The sequence below is a fragment of the Rhinopithecus roxellana genome, chromosome 15 (assembly GCF_007565055.1).
Source record: "Rhinopithecus roxellana isolate Shanxi Qingling chromosome 15, ASM756505v1, whole genome shotgun sequence".
NCBI classification, from domain to species: domain Eukaryota; kingdom Metazoa; phylum Chordata; class Mammalia; order Primates; family Cercopithecidae; genus Rhinopithecus; species Rhinopithecus roxellana.
This window is the reverse complement of record NC_044563.1, coordinates 124,497,680-124,525,372: the sequence shown is the minus strand read 5'-3', so window position 1 is coordinate 124,525,372 and position 27,693 is coordinate 124,497,680. Positions and strand designations below refer to the sequence as shown.

General features: G+C 42.7%; 1 protein-coding gene across 1 annotated transcript; it reads right to left on the bottom strand.

The window, feature by feature from the left end:
* Positions 1 to 348: 348 nt before the first annotated feature.
* On the bottom strand, positions 349 to 26,442 carry ACAT1 (acetyl-CoA acetyltransferase 1). Its single transcript, XM_010360850.2, has 12 exons — positions 26,284 to 26,442; positions 15,911 to 15,958; positions 13,950 to 14,067; positions 13,554 to 13,649; positions 12,947 to 13,047; positions 8,788 to 8,931; positions 7,616 to 7,766; positions 6,116 to 6,211; positions 5,259 to 5,372; positions 3,750 to 3,814; positions 1,437 to 1,594; positions 349 to 661 (listed from the first exon to the last, which is right to left on the bottom strand). The coding sequence occupies exons 1-12, from the start codon at positions 26,353 to 26,355 to the stop codon at positions 541 to 543; spliced, it is 1,284 nt and encodes a 427-aa protein (XP_010359152.1). The 5' UTR covers positions 26,356 to 26,442; the 3' UTR covers positions 349 to 540.
* Between the last annotated feature and the right edge of the window lie 1,251 nt (positions 26,443 to 27,693).

Sequence of the window (27,693 nt, the reverse complement as noted above, 5' to 3'; positions counted from 1 at the left end):
ATGTTGAGGTTATAAGAAATTGCCCCCACTCTAGACCCTGAGCACATGGGCTTCTGTCTTGTTTTGTAGTACTGTTGCACACACTGTGGTTTGAGTGATTATATGAAGCACTGTTAGTTTGTCCAGAATAGCCAAGTCTTACTGTAAAGAGAAGTAATTTACTAAATGTAAATTACCTACAGAGAACATTCACTTGACCTTTAACAATCCTCAAAAATATAAATTTGTTCTCACAAATGGAAGCTTCTAGCTGCTTACGTAAGTCACTAATATTACACATTGGTATTTCTACTATATTTTGATTATAAGTATAGACTCAGAATGCAAAGATATATCAGACTTTTCAAGGTTACCAAAAAAAAGCAGAAGAAAAAATTTAATTTCAAAAGGTTTTGGGATTTTATTTTGATTTTTAAAAGTTAACATAGAAAATAATATAAATGAAACAGCTTATCTGAATATAAGCTAACCCACAGTAGTCACACTGATTACAGCAGGCCTTCTGGTCACATAGGGTTGTCTCCTTAAATAGCAGGTTGTCTACAGCTTCTGAATTAGCATGGCAGAAGCACCTCCTCCTCCATTGCAAATACTGGCAAGACCGTATTCTCCTTGCTTCAAGGCATGAGTCAAATGACCAACAATCCTGGCTCCAGACATTCTAAAATTAAAAAAGCATTTACTTCTTTAATGAAGTACAGAATTTATGAGTAACCAAAATGTTTCTATTCCAATTTAACTTCGTGAAAACCTTACTAGCCACTACTTCTTGCTGAATTTACTACTACTATTCTAAAACTAAAACTTGGAGGACTTGTTTCAGGAAGGGTCACAGATCTTAGATCTTTTATTTATTTTTTGAGATGGAGTCTTGCTCTGTCGCCAGGCTGGAGTGCAGTGGCGCATCTCAGCTCACTGCAACTTCCGCCTCCCAGGTTCAAGCAATTCTCCTGCCTCAGCCTCCCAAGTAGCTGGGACTACAGGCGTACACCACCACACCCAGCTAATTTTCGTATTTTAAAGTACAGAAGAATATAATGGAAGATGGAAGGGGGATGTGGAATAAACTACATATTGGGTACAGTGCACACATTTGGGTGACAGGTGCACTGAAATCAGCTCCCACCACTATAAATTAGGTAACCAAAACCCACAGTACCCTAAAGCTAATGAAATAAATAGGAGAAAGAAAAAGGGGGGAAAAGTCTAAATGTACACTTTAATTTTCTTCTTCAACATAAAACGTTATTAGGTTTCAAATAACAGATGTGACAGGTCTCTGTTCAGTATTGGATACCATCTATCAGAAATGATTTTTGCCTTATGAAAGATGGGTAGGAGGGAAAACTTAAGAGCAACAGGAATTATGAGTTTTAAGTTTAGCTAGAAACACAAAGGCAGCTATTAACCTAGATACAGTTATTATTTGTACCTACCCAATTGGATGCCCCAGAGAAACAGCTCCTCCATTGATATTCACTTTTTGGGGATCAATCTCCAACATTTTAATGTTTGCTAGTACAACCAGACTAAAGGCTTCATTTACTTCCCACATTGCAATATCTTCTTTTTTTAATCCCACATCTTTAAGAACCTAAGATTTTTTAAAAGACAGATGATGTTCAAATAATTAGCAATCACAACTTACTGTCATTTCCTTGAAATACTACAATTGGAAGTTCTTGGTTTCAGATGGAAGGATCTCTATTTTCAGATTTTTTTTTTTTAGACGGAGTCTTGCTCTGTCTCCCAGGCTGGAGTGCCATGGCACGCCATCTTGGCTCACTACAACCTCTGCCTCCCAGGTTCAAGCAATTCTCCTGTCTCACCCTCCTGAGTAGCTGGGATTATAGACACCCACCACCATGCCCAGCTAATTTTTATATTTTTAATAGAGATGGGGTTTCACCATGTTGGCCAGGCTGGTCTCAAAACTACTGACCTCAGTTGATCCGCTCACTTCAACCTCCCAAAGTGCTGGGATTACAGGCGTGAGTCACTGTGCCCAGCCTATTTTCAGATTTTTAGTTGCTTATCCTATTCCATTATATCAAAGAATTTTGTTTGCATTATGTCTATTTGGACATAGAGGACAGAAAATTTGATTTTCTTTCCACAGATGTTTGAAAAGGTGCATTTTCTATTTAGGGGTACATAATGCTTTATATATTCTTAAGCTTTGCTTTACTGATTGTGTGTTGCTTAGTTCTACATTCTTTTTTGTTGTTGTTGTTGTTGATTTGTTTTAAGACAGGGTCTTTGTCGCCCAGGCTGAAGTGGAATGGCACAGTCATGGCCCACTGCAGCCTTGATCTCCCAGGCTCAAGCGATCTGCCTGCTTCGGCCTCCCAAAGTGCTGGGATTACAGGCGAGAGCCACTGCACCCAGCCAGTTCTATGTTCTTGACTGCTAATGAAAGAGGTGTATTAGTTTCTACTATAAGTAATATTAATGCATACCCTGCAGTTTCTGCTTTATAAAAGTTACTGTAGGGTTATCTGGGCCACAGATACTTACACCTGTTGCAGTTTCATTGTAAGTCATTTATTTAAAATCTTATACTATATGATCTGTTTTGTTTTGGTAGTTCCTCAGCTATGCAGGAAGGTGTATTTGTGCCAGTATTATCCCTATGCTAATACTTTTTAAAACATTACTAGTGAGTGCCCTTTTTCTTTACAGAAGAAATTTGATTGTTGTGAGCAATAATAAAATTAACATGGAACTCTTCCTCCACCTTCCTCTCTTCAACTAGTGGACTAAGGTAGCTTTCTAGCCTATATAGCTCAAACAGCTTCCACTGTTCCAACAACACAAAACAAAATATGGTACCCATATATAGCCACGTCTGTAGCTCTCAGAAGTTATTCTACCTTCAGAATCAGAATCCAGAATTGTGTAGTACTCTTGCTTTCCAATGTGATGCACTCACTTTCAGAAGCTGCATGTTCCTGTCATTTTCTGAGATCTGCCAGCTCTGAGCAGATCATCACTCCACTGGCCCCTTGTTTCTGATCCTTCTCTATTCTTGTTTCCTACTGATTCTGCAGTTGTTTTCATTGCGGGGGTTGGGGACAGAGGGGAGAATCTGATTTTACTAAAATTCTGCAATTTTTTCTTATCTGGGTGCTTACAGAAGTTTACTGTCAGGGTGAGGCCCTCTCAAAAGGAAGTATTTACTTAAGATTTCTAAGAACCCTGAACCCCTAAAAATTTTCTTTTCCTGTGACTGCTTAGCAATTTCCCACTGAGACTTGGTTATTTCTCCTTTGATAGCACTTACTGACAATTTGGAATATGTAGGTTTTCTGTCTCTAGTTTCACTATTTACTCCAAAGACCTGCTGCCAGCTGTTCCTTTTCAGAATGGAGTCCTCTCCTGGGGAGTGACTAGTTGCTTTCCGTTCTAGATTTGGAACTACCAGCCAGCATTCCCTTTTCTTTGCCAAACCAACCTCCCCTTTGTGGTTACCACACCAGGTGTGTGAGTTCTGTATGATACTTACAAATAATTCAGATGTGTAGTTTTACCTGTTCTACTGAAGATGTAGTTTGTGGGCTGTTCCTTATTTATTTTTTTGTTATCCTTGTTGCTCTTACTCTTTTCAGGAGAGGACATGGGAAGATTTGAAACCAAGCTATCTCTCTGCTTTGGCAGATAAACAACATTTAAATTCTAAAAACTGCAGCCTTGGTATAAGCAAACTAGAAGTTGGCATAATGGAGTATCATCCCTCACTTTGTTCTCACCATAGATACAGCATATACAGGAGCAATTGGAAAATCAATAGGTTCTACAGCAGCGTCAGCAAATGCTGTTTAAAAAAAGGGGGAGGGTGAGTTGTTAAAATCTTTTTTTTTACTACATAGAATATGCAAAAGTCAAGTTTAACCCATTAAATGCACATTTCCTAACCCCTTTAATATATGTAAATACATTTCTTCCTTTTCTAAGATTCTACACTTTATAAAATTACTCCAGTAATCTAAGACACTGATTTTCATTGGGAGGGAGTTTGGGGGTATTTGCCTCTAGGAACATTGGCACCATCTAGAGATGTTTTTGGTTGTAGGAATAGTTCGGATGCCACTGGGTAGAGACTAAGGATTCTGCTAAACATCTACAATGCATAGAACAGTCCCTACAACAAAGAATTATTTAGTGCAAAAGTCAATAGTGCTGAGGTTAAGAAACCATGATCTAAGAAAAAAAATGAAGTTATAAGGCTTTTTATAAAATAACAAAACAGCATCTGTTTAAATCCTTAGGAAGAAGGCAAGACAGATTTTTGCAGCTAAAAATCAGCTTAAGGACATTGAGAACTTACCCAAGGCCACAGTGTTAATATTAAAACGCCACACATCTAAATTTTGTATTTCTGGACTCCTAATCCCATATTATTTTTTTCCTGCATAGCTGCCTCTCTAGGAAAATGCATGTACTTTATTTTCTTCTATTTATCGTAATGAACAGGAAGTTTTTTAAAGCTTAATCTTTAAAAAAAAAAAAAAAAAAAAAAAAAAAGACAAGATCTGGCTCTGTTGCCTCGGCTGGAGTGCAGTGGTGCTGCAGCTTTGACATCTTGGGCTCAAATGATTGTCAGCCTTAGCCTCCTAGGTAACTGGGACTACAGGCATGCCACCACACCTGGCTAATTTTTTGCTTTAGAAATGGGTTCTCACTGTGTTCCCCAGGCTGGTCTCAAACTCCTGGCCTCAAGCAGTCCTGCCTTAGCCTCCCAAAATGCTGGGGTCACAGGTGTGAGCCACTGTGCCTAGCCCTTAAAGCTTAATCTTATATAAAGTATAATGAAAATATTAAAGGAGCTTCTATCTCAATTGAAATATGTATTAAATTCTGCCACAGGTACAACCTATAGATAGTAATATTGAATATTGGAGTTGGCTATATCTAACAAGTAAACTTAATTACAGGAAGAGCTTATAGATGTTTAAAAACCGTTTTTTCTTAAGACAGGGTCTCACTCTGTCACCCAAGCTGGAGTGCAGTGGCACAATCTCAGCTCGCTGCAACCTCAAACTCAGGAGGGCTCAAGGCATCCTCCCACCTCAGCTTCCCGAGTAGACGGTAGTGCAGGCACATGTCACCATGCTCAGCTAATTTTTTAACTTTTTGTAGAGATGAAGTCTCACTATATTGCCCAGGCTGATTTTGAACTCCGGAGCTCAAGCAATCCTCCCACCTCAACCTCTGAAAGTGCTAGGATTAGAAGTGTGAGCCACCTCGCCTGGCCTTACCTACTATTCTTGCCAGTGGTGTAACATTGAGCCTCTTGGCTGCATCTGCCGTCATCAGAACCAGAGCAGCTGCTCCATCGTTCAGTGTACTGGCATTGGCAGCTGTTACTGTACCTGAAAGCAAAAATAAGCATGAAGTCAAAACATTACTTCACAATAAATGCATTTGGTTCAATTTAACAAATACTGCCTGGGCTGCTAAATGTTTAAAGAAATTACAAATATGGGTGGAGACAATTCCTGCCCTCAGGAAACATGTACATATAACTGCAAGACAATGTACCTTTGTATACCTTTTTGTGTTCATAAAACTAAGTTTTCTCAAAGATCAGAAACATGCATGATGGCACTGGGTAAATGCTGGTCTACAACTCTTGAAAGAAGGGACCAGTTAATATTTTTGTATCCAGGGTCTAACTTTCCTTATCCAATATATAGCAGATACTCACTACATGTTTTTCAAATCAGATATTTCTTCTTATCTAGAATCACCTGAAGTTAAATATCAATGAATGCTAAAAACTACCAAACCACTTTAAATAGGAGAATGTTACCGTATATAAATTATATCAATAAATCTGTTTTTTTCAATGCCAGTGAAGACCCTATCATAGACTGCTACATATGAAAAACTGAATTCTATAGCCATGTTACACATCTCTTTCCTTAGATTTATATATTGAAGGTATAAACTATCAGTTTTATACTTTCAATTAATCTTACATGAGCCTGATATATTGAAGATGTTAAATAACATCTAGATGTTTTCTATAATTACTTTTTAAAAATCCTTAGGCAATTCTAAGAATTAGATATGGTATACTGGCTCAATTTTTTCTTCATTTCTTAACACTAACCATTTTCTTTCTGGAAAACTGTCTTCAGCTTTGGAACTTTGCTAAAATCAACACGTTTATATTCTTCATCTTCTTTCACCACTACATCTGGTTGACCTAAAATAAAAATATTTTAAGTGAAATCGCTCAAAACAAGTAGTCATTCAGCAAGCAACTGTTGTACAAGATGCCCAGTGGTCTGTGCCTCCCTTTGTATCCCTGCCTCCCTTAAACCATCCCAAGTAAACACTAATCTAGAATTTATTATCTATAATCTCTATTATGTTACCATCTTAAAGAGAAACTTACAAAGTAGCTTCACAAATTTTTTTTTTTTTTTTTTTTTTGAGGCAGGGTTTTGCTCTTGCTTAGGCTGGTATGATCACCGTTTACCTCAGACTCTCCAGGCCCACGTGATCCTCCCACTTCAGCCTCCCAAATAGCTGGGAGTACAGGTGTGAGCCACCACAGCCAGCTAATTTTGCTTGTTTGCTTGCTTGCTTGTTTGAAATGGTCTTGTAGTCTCCCAGTAGAGTGCAATGCTGCAATCGTAGCTCACTGCAGCCTTGAACTCCTGGGCTCAATTGATCCTCCTGCCTTGGATTCCCTAGTAGCTGGGACTACAGGCATGTGTCGCTACACCCAGTTAATTTTTAATTTTTTTGTGTGGAGGCCGAGTCTCACTTTGTTGCCCAGGCTGGTCACAAACTCCTGGGCTCAAGCAGTCCTCCCACCTTAGCCTCCCAAAGTGTTGGGATTACAGGTGTGACCCACTGCACCCAGCCACAAAATTTAAATCTACACCTCCACATCCCATTCTCTTCTTTCTCAACTCCCTTCTATGATCACAGACTCCACTCTCCTGACCCCAGAGGTAGCTATCTGACCTATACTAGATAAGCTCTAGTATTCTATCATCTAGAGCACAGTAATCATTCCTGGAATAGAATTGTAACCTAAAGCAAGTTAATGAGTTTTTATTGTGGATTTATTCTGCTGGAACTGGTGAGAAAGTCCCTTTCCTTTTTGAGAATCGTATATATGTGACCCTAGAGGTAGAGGCAGCAACTTTAGAAAGGCTGACAGAATAAAGCACAAAAGCCTGTAGGTGTGAGAAGCCAGAAGCACATGCCTTAGTAGTAGTGAACACCCAGTTCCAATCCCTGAAGTTCCCAGAGCTGAATGGTTGCTACTGTTCATCCTTCAGTTCTTGGAGGCACTCCCAGTAACCTTCTAGTAAATCCCTTTTCAATTTAAAATACCGTGTTGACTGTCACTTACAGGAAAAAGAGTTCTAATAAATTTCTCAAAATAATACTCTTAGGGATCTTATAAATGGATTGAAACCTGACATTAAGTTGGGTGGATTTATGTTCTCTCTGAACTGGCAACTCTTCACTTTTTATTAACCATAAGCAGTGTCCTCAGTTGAAATGAACAAAGATAATGTCCTAATTTAAAACTTAAGCATAAAACATTCAGCAACATGAAAAGTCTATTTATCCTTTTTGGAACTTTTACCTTTTACTGTAACTGTGACAGGAATAACTTCATTTCCAAATTTCCCAGCTTCCCATGCTGCTTTACTTCTGGTATAAGAATTAATAGCATAAGCGTCCTGTTCATCTCGTGCAATATTCAGCTTCTTTGCTGTATTCTCAGCACAGCTGCCCTGATGAAAAGTTGAAATAGTTTAAAGTTAGTTAACTTTGCATAATTTAGAAAATATCTTTTAACTTTGCATAGCTTATATGCAAAGTGTTTAGTAGTTACGTTTCTTAAAATATATTTCTTAGGCCGGACGTGGTGCTCAAACGCCTGTAATCCCAGCACTTTGGGAGGTCGAGGCGGGCAGATCATGAGGTCAGGAGACCAAGACCATCCTGGCCAACATGGTGAAACCCCGTCTCTACTAAAAATCAGCCGGGCATGGAGGCATGCACCTGTAGTCCCAGCTACTCGGGAGCGTGAGGCAGGAGAATTACTTGAGCCCAGGAGGCGGAGGCTGCAGTGAGCCAAGATTGTGCCACTGCATTCCAGCCTGGGCAACAGAGCAAGACTCCATTTCAAAAAATAAAAATAACAACATATACACACAACATTTCTTTTATACCAGGTCACTTTTCACTCATGTCTTTTTTTGAGATGGAGTTTCACTCTTGTCACCCAGGCTGGAGTGCAGTGGTGCAATCTTGGCTCAATGCAACCTCTGCCTCCCGGGTTCCAGCAATTCTCCTGCCTCAGCCTCCCAAGTAGCTGGGATTACAGACACCACCACCATGCCTGGCTAATTTTTTATATTTTTAATAAAGACGGGGTCTCACCACATTGGCCAAGCTGGTCTCAAACTCCTGACCTCAGGTGATCTGCCTACCTCGGCCTCCCAAAGTGCTGTGATTACAGGCCAGAGCCACCGCATCCGGCCCACTCATGTCTTATCTTCAAATACTTGAATTAGCCAAGCAGTTGCTAGCTGAGCATCAGAAAATACCGTATTTAAATGTGGGACAATTTCTTTAATGACTGAACCATGCCAATGCAATAGGCATACAAAAATATTTTCCGAAAGTGCATGGCTAAAATCAACATTTATAGAGCCCATCTTTCAGTTCAGTTTGTAAAGTACATACAGTAAGAAAAATCAAACAGTATTGGACACTAGATAGCATTTATCCACTAAAAATCACATTTACCATATGAATTTTATTGTAGACATCAGTTAGCCCGTCTTTAACGATCAAATCTTCAAGCTTTACCCCACCGTATGGTGTTGATCCTCTGTTCATTACATATGGAACATTGGACATGCTCTCCATCCCACCTGCCACCATCACATCCTGCGCAGCAACACCAGAAAAACCCAATGTTAATTCAAACAGTTGCAAATCCATGACACCCTTTATACAGCTACCACCAAACAAGTATTCTACATGCATTTATTAAACATTTGTTACACAGTGAATATAGGAAGTACCCTCTTTACCACTTCACCCTGATGAAAAGAAGTGGTGTAAAATAATATAATGAGAAATAAGTTGGCTGGGTGCAGTGGCTCACACCTGTAATCCCAGCACTTTAGGAGGCTGAGGCGGGTGGATCACTTGAGGTCAGGAGTTCAGGATCAGCCTGGCCAACATGGTGAAACCCCATCTCTACTAAAAATACAAAAATTAGGTGGGTGTGATGGTGGGCGCCATCCCGAGTAGCTGGAGGGCAAGGCAGGAGGATTGCTTGAACCTGGGAGGCAGAGGTTGCTGTCAGCTGAGATTGTGCCACTGCACTCCAGCCTGGGGGGCAGAGCAAGACTCCAAAAAAAAAAAAAAAAGTGGAGGCGGAGGTTGCAGTGAGCTGAGATCGTGGCACTGCACTCCAGCCTGGGCGACAGAGCAAGACTGTCTCAAAAGAAGTTCACAACCAGACATTAATAAGAATTCCAGAAATCTGGCTGGGTGCGGTGTCTCATGCCTGTAATCCCAGCACTTTGGGAGGCTGAGGCGGGTGGATCACGAGGTCAGGAGATCGAGACCATCCTGGCTAACACAGTGAAACCCCGTCTCTACTCAAAATACAAAAAATTAGCCAGGTGTGGTGACATGCCTGTAGTCCCAGCTACTTGGGAGGCTGAGGCAGGAGAATGGCGTGAACCCAGGAGGCAGAGCTTGCAATGAGCCAAGATTGCACCACTGCACTCCAGCCTGGGTGACAAAGCAAGACTGTCTAAAAAAAAAAAAAAAAAAATACCAGAAATCTTTCATGTAAAACCATCTTCTGAAATTCTTAAGTTTTCTTCTAGACAGGGTCTCGCTGTTGCCCAGGCTGGAGTGCAGTGGCATGATCTCAGCTCACTGCAATCTCCGCATTTTGGGCTCAAGTGATTCTCCCACCTCAGTCTCCCAAGTAGCTGGGACTACAGGCATGCACCATCACACCCAGCTAATTTTTGTATAATATTTTTAGTAGAGATGGGGTTTCGCTATGTCACCCAGGCTGGTCTCAAACTCCCAGACTGAAGCGATCTGCCCACCTCGGCTTCCCAAAGTGCTGGGATAACAGGCGTGAGCCACCGTGCCAGGACTGAAATTCTTACCTTCTAACCCTTCACTTCATTCATGCTGCTAAAAACTTAATGTGCTCTAGAAGATTAGAAGTAATCTCAGTTCATGAAAATAATCCTACTTCCTTGACTGAGATCCTCATCATCTCTTCCTGGACAGCTGAAATAATTTTCCACTTGATCTTCTGACATGCAGCCTTTCCACCAAAGCATCATCGACACTCATCTGACTCACTTTGGCTAGAATATAAGTCTGATCATTTCACACTTTAGAGAACTCAGCATAATATATAAAGCCTTTACAGTATCCCTTCTCTCCCCTTTTTCAGTCTCACAGCCTAACCTATACCCCAGGTCACAGGGAACTAGTTAAAGCTCTCCAGAGACACCATGCACATTTCACACAGAAACCTGCACTTTCCCCACCCACCAACATGTAAAACATCTACGTTTCCTTTAAAACTAATCAGAACACTACTTCATGTCTGCCTTGACCATTTCTTTTTTTTTTTTTTTTTTTTTTTTTTTTTGAGACGGAGTCTTGCTCTGTCGCCCAGGCTGGAGTGCAGTGGCCGGATCTCAGCTCACTGCAAGCTCCGCCTCCCGGGTTTACGCCATTCTCCTGCCTCAGCCTCCCCAGTAGCTGGGACTACAGGCGCCCACCACCTCGCCCGGCTAGTTTTTTTTTTGTATTTTTTAGTAGAGACGGGGTTTCACCGTGTTAGCCAGGATGGTCTCCATCTCCTGACCTCGTGATCCGCCCGTCTCGGCCTCCCAAAGTGCTGGGATTACAGGCTTGAGCCACCGCGCCCGGCCGTCCATTTATTTCTATCCTTTCTTGAAACTTTCTCTTCCTTTGTGTTCCCCAATTACTATGCAATGCTTTTAATATTATTATATGTTTATATGTCAAGTCTTCCCACTAGACTATGCTCCTTTGAGGCCAGACGCCCTGTCATATTTTTACATCCTTGGCAACTGACATATAGAGTTTTAATAAATATTAATCAACTTAGTACTTTTGCAAGTCAACAAAAAAATCACTTGCATTATAAGGGCTAGTTAAAAACACAGTTTAATATAAAACATTAAACGTAAAGCCAATAATATCTTCTTACAGTCTTTAATCAGGCATACAGACAAGCAAGCTCTATACCAAAGAAACCTAAATATTTTGCCTATTCCAAAATATAAAAATTCTTAACCAGTTCTCATCTAAGTTTTATTCACTTGTACTTTTTACTGGGGGTGATGGCAGTAATAAGTGACAGAAAATAAGGTATCAATTCTTCCTTATAAAGCAAAACTGACCATTTTCCAAGGTCATAAATATTCAAAACAAAGCACTTGCAAGTATGCCTGTAAGTCACTCTATATATTCACAAATGAATAAAATAATATTAAAGTATTTCAATATAGTACAAATGGCATTTGCTAGAGAACCACAACACATCAATTAAGACAAAACTTTCCATGACAAAGAATTTTGAAACTAAATCTCATGACCATTTTTCACCCACTGGTTTGACGAGGGTTTGGTACCACCCAGTGGTGGTGCAGATCCAGACAAGTCACACAACTTTTGTAAAGTATAACTGGTACAACTTTTATGGAAAGCATTTGCAAATGCCAAAATGTTCAAATCCTGACTCAGCATTTCTTTTAGGCATTTTTCCAACAGAGACCTGCACATGTACAGATGTTTTTAAATATTTTGTTTACCACTCTATTTCCAGTGACTGTCACATGGTAGATGCTCAGCCCTGTAACTCTGTGGCTGTCTCAGACACACTGAAAAAAATCTTCATCTGAAAAATGAAGGGCTCAGATCTGCGAGAATCTTGGTTCTTCTGTGTGTCCAGGTCTCACCTCGTGACATGACAGCATATATTTGCTAAGGAGCCTGTCTCTTGCTTGATCTCAAGTAAAGACAAGATACAGATCAGCAAGGCCAATTAGAAAGCCTGTAGAACTTAAATGAGTTCAGGCATTGTAGAAACTACAAATTAGTCATCAAGCCTGGGCTCAAACAATGATCTGATTCCCAGGGTTAAGCACCTTGTTCTCCTTTATAATGAAAACATTTATAATAAATTCTGGCAAATATAGTATTTATGAACTTTTAGTCACCCCGCCTCAGAAAAAGACCCAAATGCCTTGGCTAAAAACTATTTTTTTTTAGAGTCTTGCTCTGTCTCCCAGGCTGGAGTGGAGTGGTACAATCTCAGCTCACTGCAACCTCTGCCTCCCAGATGCAAGTGATTCTTGTGCCTCAGCTTCCCAAGTAGCTGGGATTACAGGCGCCTGCTACCATGTCCAGCTAATTTTTGTGTTTTTCGTAGAGATGGGGTTTCACCATGTTGGCCAGGCTGGTCTTGAACCCCAGGCCTCAAGTGATCTGCCCCCAGCCTCCACCTCCCAAAGTGCTGGGATTACAGGAGTGAGCCACTGCACTTAGGCCTAAAAACTTTTTAACACAAGATACTCAGGCTATCTTTTTCTTTTTTAAAGAACAGGGTCTCGCTTGCTATGTTGCCTACGCTGGTCTCAAACTCCTGGGATCCTCCTGCCTTGACCTTCCAAAGTGCTGAATTACGGGCATGATACCCAGCCTACGCTATCATTTTGACCATACTTCAGATGGACTTAGCAAATCCAGACACTCTTGAGTGTGTGAGAAAACATAGTAACTTACGAGAAAGAATCTCATTTCTAAAGCATGAATATGCCTAGATTTTTGTGTCTTTTAGCCCTAGGTATTATTCTGATTAATAAATGGAAAGGATGGTGTTTCTTACCTGATGTCCACACATAAGACTTTGAGAGGCCATCATGATGGCTTTCATTCCTGAAGCACAAACTTTGTTTATGGTGGTGCATGGAGTAGAAATAGGTAAGCCTAAAACCAATAAGTCACTTTTGAAAAACAGATACTCAAACACAACCGCAGAACTTAATAGAGCATGTTACTATAAACTACAACATTTCTTCTGCCAATATAACTACAAATTATATAATGCATTTAATATTTAAGCTTAAATAACCTTCATTTTGCCATTTTATACTTTTTTTTTTTTTTTGAGACAGAGTCTCACTCTGTCGCCCAGGTTGGAGTGTAATGGTGCAATCTTGGCTCATGCAACCTCCGCCTTCTGGGTTCAAGCGATTCTTCTGCCTCAGCCTCCCAAGTAGCTGGGATTACAGGCATGCACCACCACACCTGGCTAATTTTTGTATTTTTAGTAGAGATGGGGTTTCACCATGTTGGCCAGGATGGTCTCAATCTCTTGACCTCATAATCCACCCACCTCGGCCTCCCAAAGTGCTGGGATTACAGGCGTGAGCCACCGCACCCGACCCCTTTTACACATTTTAAGTATAAAAGCAAAAATGTCTTCCAAGTACCTGCACCCAATACTGCCTGCCTTGTAGGGGCTTGTCCTTCACCTCCTTGTAGAACATTACCCATGTATGCTTCTTTCACTTCTTCTTTTGGAATCCCTTTATTTAAAAAAAAAAAAAAAAAAAAGACAAAAAGACATTTAATTCAATTTAATAATTAGTGATTACCTAATAAGGTATGTGACATTACACAATAGGAATGGTTTCTTTTTTTTTTTTTTTTTTTGTCAGTTTTGAGTTTCAATCTAAACTGTATAGTAGAAAGACTTCTTTACAAGGGAAAGCAGAAATGTAGGCATTAAGTCATTTCTAAGTGTTACATACATAGTTAATGCAAAATAAATCTTTTCCATGAAATATTTTTGCTCCCTTAACACGAAAAGCAAAGCAACTACTGACCTGCCTTTTCAATGGCTCCCTGAATTGCAATGGAACCAAGCTTAGTGGCTGGCAGCAAGGAAAGGCTGCCTAAAAAAGATCCAATGGGTGTTCTTGTAGCACTTACTATGACCACTTCCTGGCAAGACACAAGATGGTAAAAATTATAGGTATTTTACCCAAATCGTATTTCATTAAACATAATTCATAAATACATTATCCAAAGAAAACACTTCTATGAATGAGTAGTCATCAAAAATTAAAATAATCTCAATAGTTGAACAGCTGTAAAGATAATCAGTTCAATGCTAGTGCTTTATGATTTAAGACCTTATGGAAACCAACTCTAAAACAGATGTAGATCCTTCCCAGTTCTCTACAGGAGGTTTGAGGACAGAAGCTTAAGTTTCCTTTCTATTCCTCAGTCAAAACTCAAGAAATGGTCACTGTACCTTATTTTTTTGTTTGTTTTTGTATTTTTGTTTTTGAGACAGGTCTTGCTCAGCTGCCCAGGCTGGAATGCAGTGGCACGATCATAGCTCATTGCAGCCTCAAACTCCTCGACTCAAACAATCCTTCTGCCTCAGCCTACCAAAGTACTAGGATTAAGGGTATGAGCCACCACACTCAGCCACTTTACTCTTGTTAACTGCATAATAAACAACTCTAATGAAGAGGGTCCCTTATTGAAAGGAACTCTGGCTAGGAATCAAGACCTGTATCCTAGATGGGGCTATACCACTTAACTAGGACACAGCAAGGGCCAGAATTTTTTTTTATATATAATTTGAGACGGAGTCTCACTGTGTCACCCAGGCTGGACTGCAGTAGTATGATCTTGGCTCACTGCAACCTCTGCCTCCTGGGTTCAAGCGATTCTCCTGCCTCAGCCTCCTGAGTAGCTGGGATTACAAGCATCTGCCACCACACCCAGCTAATTTTTGTATTTTTAATAGAGATGGGGTTTTGCCATGTTGGCCAGGCTGGTCTTGAACTCCTAACCTCAGGTGATCCACCCGCCTTGGCCTCCCAAAGTGCTGGGATCACAGGCATGAGCCACTGTGCCCAGCCGTAATTTCTTTTTTTTGTTTTTAGACGGAGTTCCGCTCTGTTGCCCAGGCAGGAGTGCAGGCGCCCGAACTCAACTCACTGCAAGCTCCACCTCCCGGGTTCACACCATTCTCCTGCCTCCGCCTCCCGAGTAGCTGGGACTACAGGTGCCCGCCACCGCGCCCGGCTAATTTTTTGTATTTTTAGTGGAGATGGGGATTCACCATGTAGGATGGTCTCAATCTCCTGACCTCGTGATCCACCCACCTTGGCCTCCCAAAGTGCTGGGATTACAGGCATGAGCCACCCCACCCAGCCCAGAGCCATAATTTCTTAAACAGTAAGACAATAATATGAACATTAAGCAAAAGAAGATAAAAGCTCTCTTGAATACTATAAAACAGCACTGTGACAGTTCTCTCTTCACACTTGTCTCCCACAATCTCCTATTAAGTTTAGAGATAAATAACAGAATGGTTGCCTAGATTTTGATAGAAGATCTTAACTAAGTCACTTTAGTGACCCTTACAAAACAGAGGACTCCTCAGAAGGTCCTAGGAGATGTTGTAATGGCCCTCCTTGTCTAATTCCCAGCTGGTCCACTCCCTCGCTTCTAGGATCTTCTATATGGTCTCTGCTTGTACCACACACAATACAATGGGAGTCCCTGTGAGTAATGGAAGAACACTGCCCAGTTCTAGAGGGAATGTTGTTTTGCAGCAGAGTATGAGGAAGCAGCAAACATTGGCAGAGACTAACTGAAATGTTTTTCTATTATAGTCATCTACTTTAACTGAATATTTGAATAGTTAGCTATTCCTAACTGTTGGATAATCCTGCTTTGACTTTCACATATACCCAAATCATAAGTATATGCATTTTTATTGACATTTCCTTTAAATTCTGGAACTTTTAAAGCACAACTTACTTACCTTCAAAGTGGGTTTTGATACGTAACTCCGTCCCACATATCTTATTTCCTGTAATATAAATATTTACAATGTTATAATGTAAAAATTATTAAACTATATCATTTTATATTTCTCAGTGATAAGGTTATAGTGATTTCTTCCTACATCTTTATGCTTTTATTTCCAAGTTTTCTGCGGTCAGAATATATCACTTTTAACAATTAGAAAAAAATGACTGCTTTATAATAAACTTTTCTGATTATTCATTGGAAATGTATGTTTTAACTCCTAAGTTTACTATCTTAAAATTTCTAAGTCTTGGCCAGGCGTGGTGGCTCACGCCTGTAATCCTAGCACTTTGGGAGGCCTAGGTGGGTGGGTCACCTGAGGTCAGGAGTTCAAGACCAGCCTGGACAACATGGTGAGACCCAGTCTCTACTAAAAATACAAAAGTTAGCCCAACATTGTGGCACATGCCTATAATCCCAGCTACTCTGGAGGCTGAGGCAGAATAGCTTGAACCCAGGAGGCAGAAGTTGCAGTGAACCAAGATGCCGGCACTGCACTCCAGCCTCGACAACAGAGCAAGACTCCATCTCAAAAAAAAAAAAAATTCCAAGTCTTTCTTAAATATAACTTTCTAAAATGTAATTTTGACTTAAAGCTAGGTTCTAAATTAGTCTTAGAATCTAACAAGATATTTTCATTTCTTTAAGACTGTTTTCAAGTAAAACTTGCTGTTTCTCCCCATCCACTTCCAACAATTGTCTTTGATTTATATGAGGCAAACACATCTCATATAAATATGACCTATAATAGCAGATAAATTATTTCTTAAAAAAGGAAAGAGTAAACATCTTGCCCCTACTACTTCTCAGTTCTTTCCACACTTCTTAGGAACAAATGTCAACAGTAGGCTGGGAGAGTGGCTCATGCCTATAATCCCAACACTTTGGAAGGCTGAGGTGGGCGTATCACTTGAGGTCAGGAGTTAGAGATCAGCCTGGCCAACTTGGCGAAAAAACACCGTCTCTACTAAAAATACAAAAATTAGCGTGGCATGGTAGCAGGCACCTGTAATCCCTGCCACTCGGGAGGCTGAGGCAGAAGAATTGCTTGAACCCAGGAGGCGGAGGTTGTAGCGAGCCAAGATCACGCCACTGCACTCCAGCCTGGGAGACAAGAGTGAAACTCCATAATAAATTAATCAATTCTGACAACGCAGGACACAATTCAGAGACCTAACTGATCTGAAATTAGACTATCAGTAACTGGGCGAGGTGGCTCATGCCTGTAATCCCAGCACTTTGGGAGGCCGAGACGGGTGGATCACAAGGACAGCAGTTCAAGACCAACCTGACCAACATGGTGAAACCCCGTCTCTACTAGAAATACAAAAGTTAGCTGGGTGTGGTGGTCCATGCCGGTAAGCCCAGCTAATCAGGAGTCTGAGGTAGGAGAATCACTTGAACCTGGGAGGCAGAGGCAGCAGTGAGGCGAGATCACGCCACTGTACACCAGCCTGGGCGACAGAGCGAGACTCCATCTCAAAAAATGATAATAAATTTAAAAAATAATAAGTTAAAGACTTACAAAAAAAAGTTCCTAATTGTAGTAAACATGCCCGTCACTGCCTCTCCAAACACATGTCTTTGTCAAAGGGCAAGCCTAAGTACTTAGAAGGTGACTCCCCTGCCTCTGGCCAGAGCTGATGGGATCAGGAATGGAATAGACTCACCCAAGCTGGCACCCTGAGAGACTGGGTCAGTTGGATGACAGTGGGGACTGGGACTGAAAAGTCAAAAGGGCTGGAGCTGACCAGCCAATGCCACAGAAAAGCAGCGGTTAGAACAAAGAGAAAAGCCATGAATACGCTGAGAAGCAAAAGAATGGAACATACATCCTCAGAGACAGGAGAAATAGACCATGGCACACCACAAGAGGCAAAAGATGGCTTGGTTAGTGATTTTCTAGCTTGGGTTCTGGCAGGGTCAGTTGCACTTTATTTTGTTTAAAACTTTTCATATATAGAAGTAAAAAATAAACCAGAACTCTTGGACTCAAGCACTTCTCCTGCCTCAGCCTCCCAAGTATCTGCGACTACAGGCACGTGTCCCTGCACCTGGCCGGCTGCACTTTATTTCCTATCCTTGGATGTCCTAGTGCTTGCCCACTGTATCTCTTCAAAAAGTTCCCTTTCTGGAGATTCCTTAAAGAACTAAAACTAGAACTACCATTTGGTCCAGCAATCCCACTACTGGGTATCTACCCAGAGGAAAAGAAGTCATCATACGAAGGCCGTGCGCAGCAGCTCACTCCTTTGATCCCAGCACTTTGGGAGGCTGAGGCAGGTGGATAATGAGGTCGGGAGTTCAAGACCAGCCTAGCCAACATAGTGAAACCCCATCTCTACTAAAAATACAAAAATTAGCTGGGTGTGGTGGCGCACATCTGTAATCCCAGCTACTCGTGAAGCTGAAGCAGGAGAATCGCTTGAACCCGGGAGGCAGAGGTTGCAGTGAGCCGAGATCAGGCCACTGCATTCCAGCCTGGGCAACAGAGCAAGACTCAGTCTCAAAAAAAAAAGTCATACGAAAAAGTCACTTGCACACGCATGTTCATAGCAGCACAATTCACAATTGCAAAAATATGGAACCAGCCCAAATGCCCATCAGTCAACAAGTGGATAAAGCAAATGTATATATACCATGGAATACTACTCAGCCATAACAAGGAATGAAATAATGGCATTCACTGCAACCTGGATGGAATTGGAGACTATTATTCTAAGTGAACTAACTCAGGAATGAAAAAACCAAACAGCATATGTTCTCACTCGTAAGTGGGAGCTGCGCTATGAGGACACAAAGGCATAAGAATGATACAGTGGACTTAGTGTCTCAGAGGAAAGGGTGGGGGTGAGGAATAAAAGACTATACACTGGGGACAGTGTATACTGCTCGGGTGATAGGTGCACCAAAATCTCAGATATCACCACTAAAGAACGTATTCATATAATCCAACACCACCTGTTCCCAAGAGCCTATTGAAATAAAAATTAAATTTTAAAAGTCCCCTTTCTACTTAGCTAGTTTGTTCCTTGTTTACTAAGCCACTTCTTTTAAGCTTCTGGTCCAGTTTAATGGAAGCTTCCCTGGTTCTCTCCACTTTGCTCTGGATCCCATTTCCAGTTGCCTTTTCAAAGACAGCACAGTTATCCTTTGCCTCTCCTCTACATCATTCATCCCTTTTACTTCTGGATAATTCCATAAGCATACAAACAGGCTCTGATTCCCCCCACCTAAAAAACAAAGTAAAAATAAATAAATGTCTCTTGACCCACATTCCCACTGAGCTTTCACCTCATTTCTTTTTTTCTTTTTGAAAAAAGGCTGGAGTGCAGTGGCGCAATCTCTGCTCACTGCAACCTCCGCCTCCTGGGTTCAAGCAATTCTCCTGCCTCAGCCTCCCGAGTACCTGGGACTACAGGCATGTACCACCACGCCCGGCTAATTTTTGTATTTTTAGTAGAAATGGGGTTTCACCATGTTGACCAGACTGGTTTTGAACTCCTGACCTCAGGTGATCCGCCTGCCTCGGCCTCCCAAAGTGCTGGGATTACAGGTGTGAGCCACTGCGCATGAAAGGCAAGAAAGGTTCTCCTACAATGTCTGTTTGCTTGTCCTCACTTCCTTTTTACAGTTCAGCCCACTCAGATCCGGATTTTATTTCTGCCTGTTTATCACTGTTGGTTCTGAGCAACATCAACAGTGTCTGTGTAGCAAAATCCAACTTGTTGTAATTGTCTCACTTAACCTTTTAACACATCAGCAAGACTAGGTTCACCTTTCTTTGAGAAATATGCTGAGCAGTTAAGAGCCTGGGCTTACCAGTTCAGTGTTCTTTGTTTTGTAGAGACAGAGTCTCACTATCTTACCCAGCTGGTCTCAAACTCCTGAGCTCAAGCAATCCTCCTGCGTTGGCCTTCCAAAGTGCTGGGATTACAGGCGTGAGCCACTGTGCCCTGCAAGCTGAGTATTCTTGAGCAAGTTACTCAGACACACTTACCTTGGTTTTCTCAAATACCCTCCACGGGCTGTTATGAGAATAAAATGAGGTAATATGTATAATCCACTGCAGAATCTCTTTCTTGTCTTGGCTTCCATTACAAACGTGGACTCCTACCTCATTAGTCATATTTACCTCAGTCTCCTTTACTATTTCATCTTCCCCTTCCAGCCTCCAAGTGCTGAATGTCCCAGGGCTTTGTTCCAGGCCTCTTTCAATTTAACTTCACTATCTCCTTAGATAATCATATCCAGTCGCATGGCTTTAAAAAGCATTTATGAGGCCAGGCGCAGTGGCTGGCTCACGCCTGTAATCCCAGCACTTTGGGAGGCCGAGGCAGGCGGATCACGAAGTTGGGAGATCAAGACTATCCTGGCTAACACGGTGAAACCCCGTCTCTACTAATAATACAAAAACAAAATTAGCCGGGCGTGGTGGCGGGCGCCTGTAGTCCCAGCTACTCGGGAGGCTGAGGCTGGAGAACGGCGTGAACCCGGGAGGCGGAGCTTGCAGTGAACCAAGATCGTGCCACTGCACTCCAGCCTGGGCAACAGAGCAAGACTCTGTCTCAAAAAAAAAAAAAAAGCATTTATGTGCTGATGATTTTCCAAATTTCTATCTCCAACCCTGACCTTTCAATAATGAGGTCAGGAGTTCAAGACCAGCCTGGCCAACATGGTGAAACCCCATTTCACCATGTTGCTACCCAAGCGCCAACCTGACAGCTGCAGGTGAATGTCCAAATCATAGCTCTTAATTTCCAACCCTAGAAAACTTGTTTGTGGCCGGGTTCAGTGGCTCACCCCCGTAATCCCAGCACTTTGGGAGGCCAAGGAGGGGTGGATCACGAGGTCAGGAGTTCGAGACCAGCCTGGCCAACATGGTAAAACCCCGTCTCTGGCCGGGCGCGGTGGCTCACGCCTGTAATCCCAGCACTTTGGGAGGCCGAGGCGGGCGGATCACAAGGTCAGGAGATCGAGACCACAGTGAAACCCCGTCTCTACTAAAAATACAAAAAATTAGCCGGGTGCAGTGGCGGGCACCTGTAGTCCCAGCTACTCAGGAGGCTGAGGCAGGAGAATGGCATGAACCCGGAAGGCGGAGCTTGCAGTGAGCCGAGATTGCGCCACTGCACTCCAGCCTGGGAGACAGAGCGAGACTCCATCTCAAAAAACAAACAAACAAAAAAAAAAAAAACAAACACCCCGTCTCTACCAAAAATACAAAAAAGAAAAAATAAATTAGCAGGGCATGGTGGCACGCACCTGTGATCCCAGCTACTCCAGAGGCTGAGGCAAGAGAACTGCTTAAACCCAGGAGGCAGAGGTTGCAGTGAGCTGAGATTATACCATTGCACTCCAGCCTGGGTGACAGAGTAAGACTCCATCTCAAAAGAAAAAAAGAAAAAGAAAACCTGTTTGTTCCCGGTATTCTTAGGTGCTCAAGCCAAAATCACCCTTTATCACAGTCCCTAAAACCCAGATACTGTCAACAGCATCCAAAACATAACTAAATTAGTCCACTCTGCCTCATCTCCACTGCTGCCACCTAGTCCAAGTCACCATCTCTTGTTCGTATTAATGGCCTTCTACCTAGTTCCCTGCCTCCCCTGGCACCTCTCTACAGTCCATCCAGTTTTGAAAATGTAAATCAGATCATATTACTCTACTGCTTAAAACAATGTAATGGCTTTTCATTGCTCTTGGAATTATATCCAAACTCTTTACCTCATCCTACAAGGGCCTGCATGATCTGGCTCTTGGTTTTCTCTCCAAATTTACATCACTCTTGCTCTGTGCCAGGCACTGGCATCTCTTTGTTCTAAACCCTATCGTGATACCTCAGGGTCTCTGCAGTGTGCCTCTGCCAGTCATAGCCTCCTCAGGCCAGGCATGGTGGCTCATGCCTGTAATCCCAGCACTTTGGGGAGGCCGAGGCAGGTGGATCACTTGAGATTAGGAGTTTGAGACCAGCCTGGCCAACGTGGTGAAACCCCATGTCTACTAAAAATACAAAAATTAGCCGGGTGTGGGGGTGGGCACCTGTAGTCCCAGCTACTTGGGAGGTTGAGGTGGGAGAATCGCTTGAATCCAGGAGGCGGAAGTTGTAGTGAGCCGAGATCATGCCACTGCACTCCAGTCCGGGCAACAGAGTGCGATCCTGTCTCCAAAAAAATCAAAAACAAAACAAACAGCTTCCCCAGCAATCCATGGCTGGCTCATTTTTATTCTTCATGTCTTTTCTAATGACACATTCCCAGAGTGGTCCACGCTAACTACTCTATCTAAAGTTACCCTCTACTTTTTCCTCTCTTTAATATGAATATCTTTATTTCCTTCGAAGCACCTCTCACACTGTAAGTATGTGGTTCACATCTTTGTTTTATTTTCCACCCCTCCAACATAATGCAGGGTTCCTGATGGCAGGACGGTGTCTCTTGTTCACTGCTACATCCCTATGACTTAGTGCAGTGCCTAGTGCTCATTAAATATCAGAAATGAATGACAAAATTATAGTATGGTCAGGACACTGAACCATACTGTGTACAATAAATACATGCTGAATGAACACAACCCATTAAGTTTTATCTACATAACACAACTATCTTTCAGGGAGGGCTCTTGTTCGTATTAATGGCCTTCTACCTAGTTCCCTGCCTCCTCTGACACCTCTCTACAGTCCATCCAGTTTTGAAAATGTAAATCCTATGCCATGCCAGAAAGAGGTCAGCACTCCTACTGCAACTTCCATAACGCCTGTGCACATTCTAATTGTTCCAGAACATATAATTTTGTAACCTTCAGGTGGCTTGTCTCCCTACTAGACTGAATTCCAAGAAGAGACTGATTTTATTTATTTTCTATCCCAGTGATGGCAGCAGACATGAAACAAATATTTCAAGACAGTCTGAAACTTACCAATTACTCAGAGAAACAAAATTTCAGCTACAATAAATGTTATGAAACCAGCAAAACTGATCATGAACTAAAGAGTAACTGAGGGCCTACTTTACATAGGAGAGTCAAAAAAGGCCTTCTAGCAATGTTAGTGGAGCTGAGAAATGAATGTTAGTCATCCTTGGAAAGATCCAGGAAAAGCACATTTGAGGCATTAGGAACAAGTAGGACAAAGGCCATGAATTAGGAACAAACTTGGCACACATACTAAGTATAAAAAGAAGGGTCCTGTGGCAAAAGCAGAGTGAGCACAGCAACAGCTGAGGTCACAGAGTAAGTAGGGCCCAGCAGATCATGAAGAAGTGTCTAGATTCTGGCCTGTGGGCAATGACAAGCCACTGAACGCTCTTATGTTATAAAAAGACCACTCTGGCTGCAGTGTAGAGAACTGAGAGTACTAGGGTAAGATTAGAAAAAGGGAAGGGGGCCGGGTGTGGTGGCTCACACCTGTAATCCCAGCACTTTAGGAGGCTGTGGTGGACAGATCATCAGAGGTGGATCACCTGGTGGGCTGGTCAGGAGTTTGAGACTATCCTGGCTAACATGGTGAAACCCTGTCTCTACTAAAAATACAAAAATTAGCGGGCATGATGGCAGGTGCCTATAATCCCAGGTACTCAGGAGGCTGAGGCAGGAGAACTGCTTGAACCCGGGAGGCAGAGGTTGCAGTGAGCCAAGATTGCGCCACGGCACTCCAGCCTGGGCAACAAGAGTGAAACTTGGTCTCAAAAAATGAAAAAAAGAAAGAAATTAGCCACAGGAAGGAACTAGCATACAGGCTGGCAGGTCAGAAGGAAGAAGCAAGGTTACCAAAGCCAAGGGGTCAGGAGCCCAGCAGAAGCAGGAACCACAAGAGACAGACACTGCCAGAGACAGACACACAGACAGAGAAATTACTCTGGCTTCTCCCTTCCTCCTGTCTTCCAATCTTCCACTGGTGCCTCACAGTGGCTACACCCAGCCAGAAGCCAGCTGATACTGGTCAGCCTACAGTAATGCAGACAGAATAGGGGAGGGGAGAGAAATGAATCTGGGAGCAAGTAGGCCCAAGACTGGCACAAGATAGGAAATGTTTTAAAGTCTGAGTATTAAAAGAAGCTGAAAATTGGATCAAAACACAAAACAGGAGTTTCAAGGAGGGAGTGGACAATAGTGTCAAATATAGGATAAAGGTCAAGAAGAAAAAACATGGGCCGAGCACAATGGCTCAGCGCTTTGGGAGGCCAGGAGTTCAAGACCAGCGTGGCCAACAAAACCAGACTCTGTGTCTACAAAAACTAAAATAAACATAGATTTTAAAACATAATTTAAAACCACAGAAAAAGGAAATCACTGGTATTTTTCAGCTTGAGTGGCACAGAAATTTAACTGCAGAGAGTTAAGGAGAAATGGATGCAGAATAAATGGGAGGTAATGAGTAAAGACCACTCCTTTGACTAGAGAGAGAAAAGTGATTCAAGCTAGAAAGGCAACACGCTCCAATAAAGTCCATAAAGATTTGTTGAACATAAAAGAGACCTGATAAGCAAAGGGAAAAGAGCCAATGTAATGAGAGTTCAAATTCTATTCTACAAAATAGCACAGAAAACTGAAAATCCTGTTTATTGATTCAGTAAATGACCATTTAATTCAAGTATCCAATACAACTGCTTCCTAGAGTTCAGTAACATGAATGTCACATATCATACATTAGAGCATGTACAGGCGTTTTTTTCCATGAGGAGTATTTGTTTTTGATTGTACGAGTATTTGTGTTTCATTTTAAGATTTTTTTTTAAGATGGAGTCTCACTCTGTTGCCCAGGCTGGAGTGCAGTGGCACGATCTCAGCTCACTGCAACCTCCTGCCTCAGCCTCCCAAGTAGCTGGGATTACAGGCACCCACCACCACGCCTGGCTTTTTTTTTTTTTTTTTTTTTTTTTTTTTTTGTATTTTTAATAGAGGTCGGGTTTCACCATGTTGGTCAAGCTGGTCTTGAACTCCTGACTTCAAATGATCTACCCACCTCAGCCTCCCAAAGTGCTGGGATTACTGGCATAAGCCACCTCAACCACCCTGATTGTAAGATCTTAATTAAACCATAAATTAAGAAGGTTCTGAACTTTTTTTTTTTTTTTTACATCTCTAGAGTACCTAGTTCACCTATCTCACTTAGTCAATACTGACTGAAACCCAAGATAACCTAATTACATTCTTGTGATTTCTCCACTCATCCCATGAGACTAACAAATGGCTAAAAGCTCATCTTCCTTGGAAACTTACGCATTTTGACTTTTCTATTATTTCAGTCACCCAGGATCAATTTTAGACTTTCTTTTCCCTTGGCTTCACACCCTCACTCCATAATTGTAAAGTCCTACACTGGTTCTTCACAATCTCTTGCACAGCTCCTACCGCCAGCACCCTTGTGCAAGTAATGTTACTCTATGCCCAGACATAAGAACTAGAGTCACCTCCCACTGCAACAAAAACAAACATACCAATAATCCCTACTTAACTAGGGTCAAATCCATACACTCACAACATAACTGGATCTCCAAGCTTATTGCCCCAATCGACCTGGAAAACTCAAGTTTCACTAACCACACCCTGAAGGTCTCTACCTATTCCTGAGGCTTTGCCTAACAATCTGCTGTGCGTACTCCCTTGCTTACGCATGTGGAGAATAAATTCTTTGGGACTCTGCCCCTGCTGTGTTCCCTAAACACAATAGTAAGAAGAGAGACATCCCTTGGAACACCATCAGTATGTGAGCTTTGCTCTTATGTCAAGTATAATTTATTGTATTATCTGAATAGTCATTTGCTTTCCCTGACAAATTTTAGGCTGCTCCAAAAAACATCTGTTATGATCACATGGTGCCCTCTCCCCTTGTACGCCCAATGATAATCTATTGTATTAAAAAAGAAAAGGAACCTCTCCTGACAATAACGCACACGAACATCTTTTAAAGAAAATCTCGGAAGCAGCTGCACAGGCCTGCAAAGAGGCTCTCCCCCATCCCACCGCTCAGGCCCGGCCAGCGCCAATCCCGGCCGTCCTGTCCGCCCAGACGCGTGCCCTCGTGTTTGACACCAGACACCTGCCCTGGTGTTTAACACGTACTGGTGTTTGACACACCAGTAACGCTCATTAAGATGATTACGCCGAGACCTCGGAAGTAGAAAAGTGCTGTAAAAATACGCGAGTCCCTGGGTGTTATGGGAGCACTTAGGCGGTTTTTGGACAAGACCCAGTCGCCTGCCTGTCCTGGGGCCTACGCCGCGCGCCCGGGCCGCGGGAGCCGCAACGGCCGCGGGCTGGAAGCTTTCGAGGCGGGGGACTCCTCGCTTCCCAGGTCTGAGCGCTGTGGGGACGAACCCCGCTCACCTTCACCAGCCTCCGGAGCAGGGGGCTGCGGCTGCGGGCGCCGCTGAGCAGAAGTGCCGCCAGCACAGCCATGGTTGCGGAACGCGGAGGGGTGGCTGCACAGGCAGAAAGGACTTCGGCGTCCTCCCCAACCCGGCACCCACAGCTACCCGGAGCGGGCACCGCCCATCCTGCCTCCTCCAATAGTAACCCCGGACCGTCATAGTCGGCAGCGATTGGCCGACAGCCAAGGGCGGGGCGGAGGGTGGCGCTGGAACGCCGCAGCCTGGGCGAGGAAAGGTTGACAAGTGAATGACGTGGATGGAAACGCTGGCACCGGGGTCAACGAACACATGACACGCTGCTGGTTCCCGTGTCCACCACTTCTAACCTGCCGGGGCCGTTGGTTTATGTGTAATCCGAGCTTTTTCTAGTCACTGAGCATGTTTCCCTTAGGCCTACCCAGCACAAACTCATGAAAATATTTTAGGATTACTTTTTCTTTTTCTTTTTCTTTTCTTTTCTTTTTTTTTTTTTTTTTTTTTTTTTTTTTTTTTTTTTTTTTTTTTTTTGAGGCAGGGTCTCACTCTATCACCCAGGCTGGAGTGCAGTGACGTGATCACAGCTTACTGCAATCTCGACCTCCAGGGCTCAAACGATCCTCCCTCCCCAGCCACCCAAGTAGCTGGGACTACAGGCGCCAAGCCTCCACAACCGGATAATTTTTGTATTTTTTGTGGAGACGGGGTTTCACCATGTTGGCCAGACTGGTCTTGAACTCCTGGACTCAAGTAAGCCTCCCTCCTCGGCCTCCCAAAGTGCGGGGATTACAGGCGCGGGCGACCACACCCGGAAAATTTTTGTATTTTTTTGTAAAGACTAAGTCTCCCTATGTTGCCTAGGCTGGTTGCTAACTCCTGGGCTCAAGCAATCGACCAGCCTCGGCCTCTCAAAATGCTGGGATTACAGGCGTGAACCATCCCATCCAGCTGTGAAAATATTTTGAAGCAATCAAATTCCAGGCTCAGTCCAGATACAAATATGGGTAAAAGGCTTCAAGTGAGTCCAGTCCCCAACCTTCAACCACTCCAGCTGAGACCCCAGACATCATGGAGCAGAGACAAGCCATCCCCACCATGTTGTCTGAATTCATGATTCACAGAAATGAGGGAAAACAAATGGTTGTTATTTTAAGCCATTATGTTTTGGAGTTTTTTTTTTTTTTTTTTTTTAATATAGGGTCTCACTCTGTCACCCAGGCTAGAGTACAGCGATGCACTCATAGCTCACTGCAGCCTCAAACTCCTGGTCTCAGGGGATCCTCCTTGTCTCTGCCTCCTGTAGCTAGGGGATCCTCCTGTCTCTGCTTCCCAAGTAGCTAGGACTACAGGCAGGTTCCACCATGCTAATTTTTTTTATTTTTATTTTATG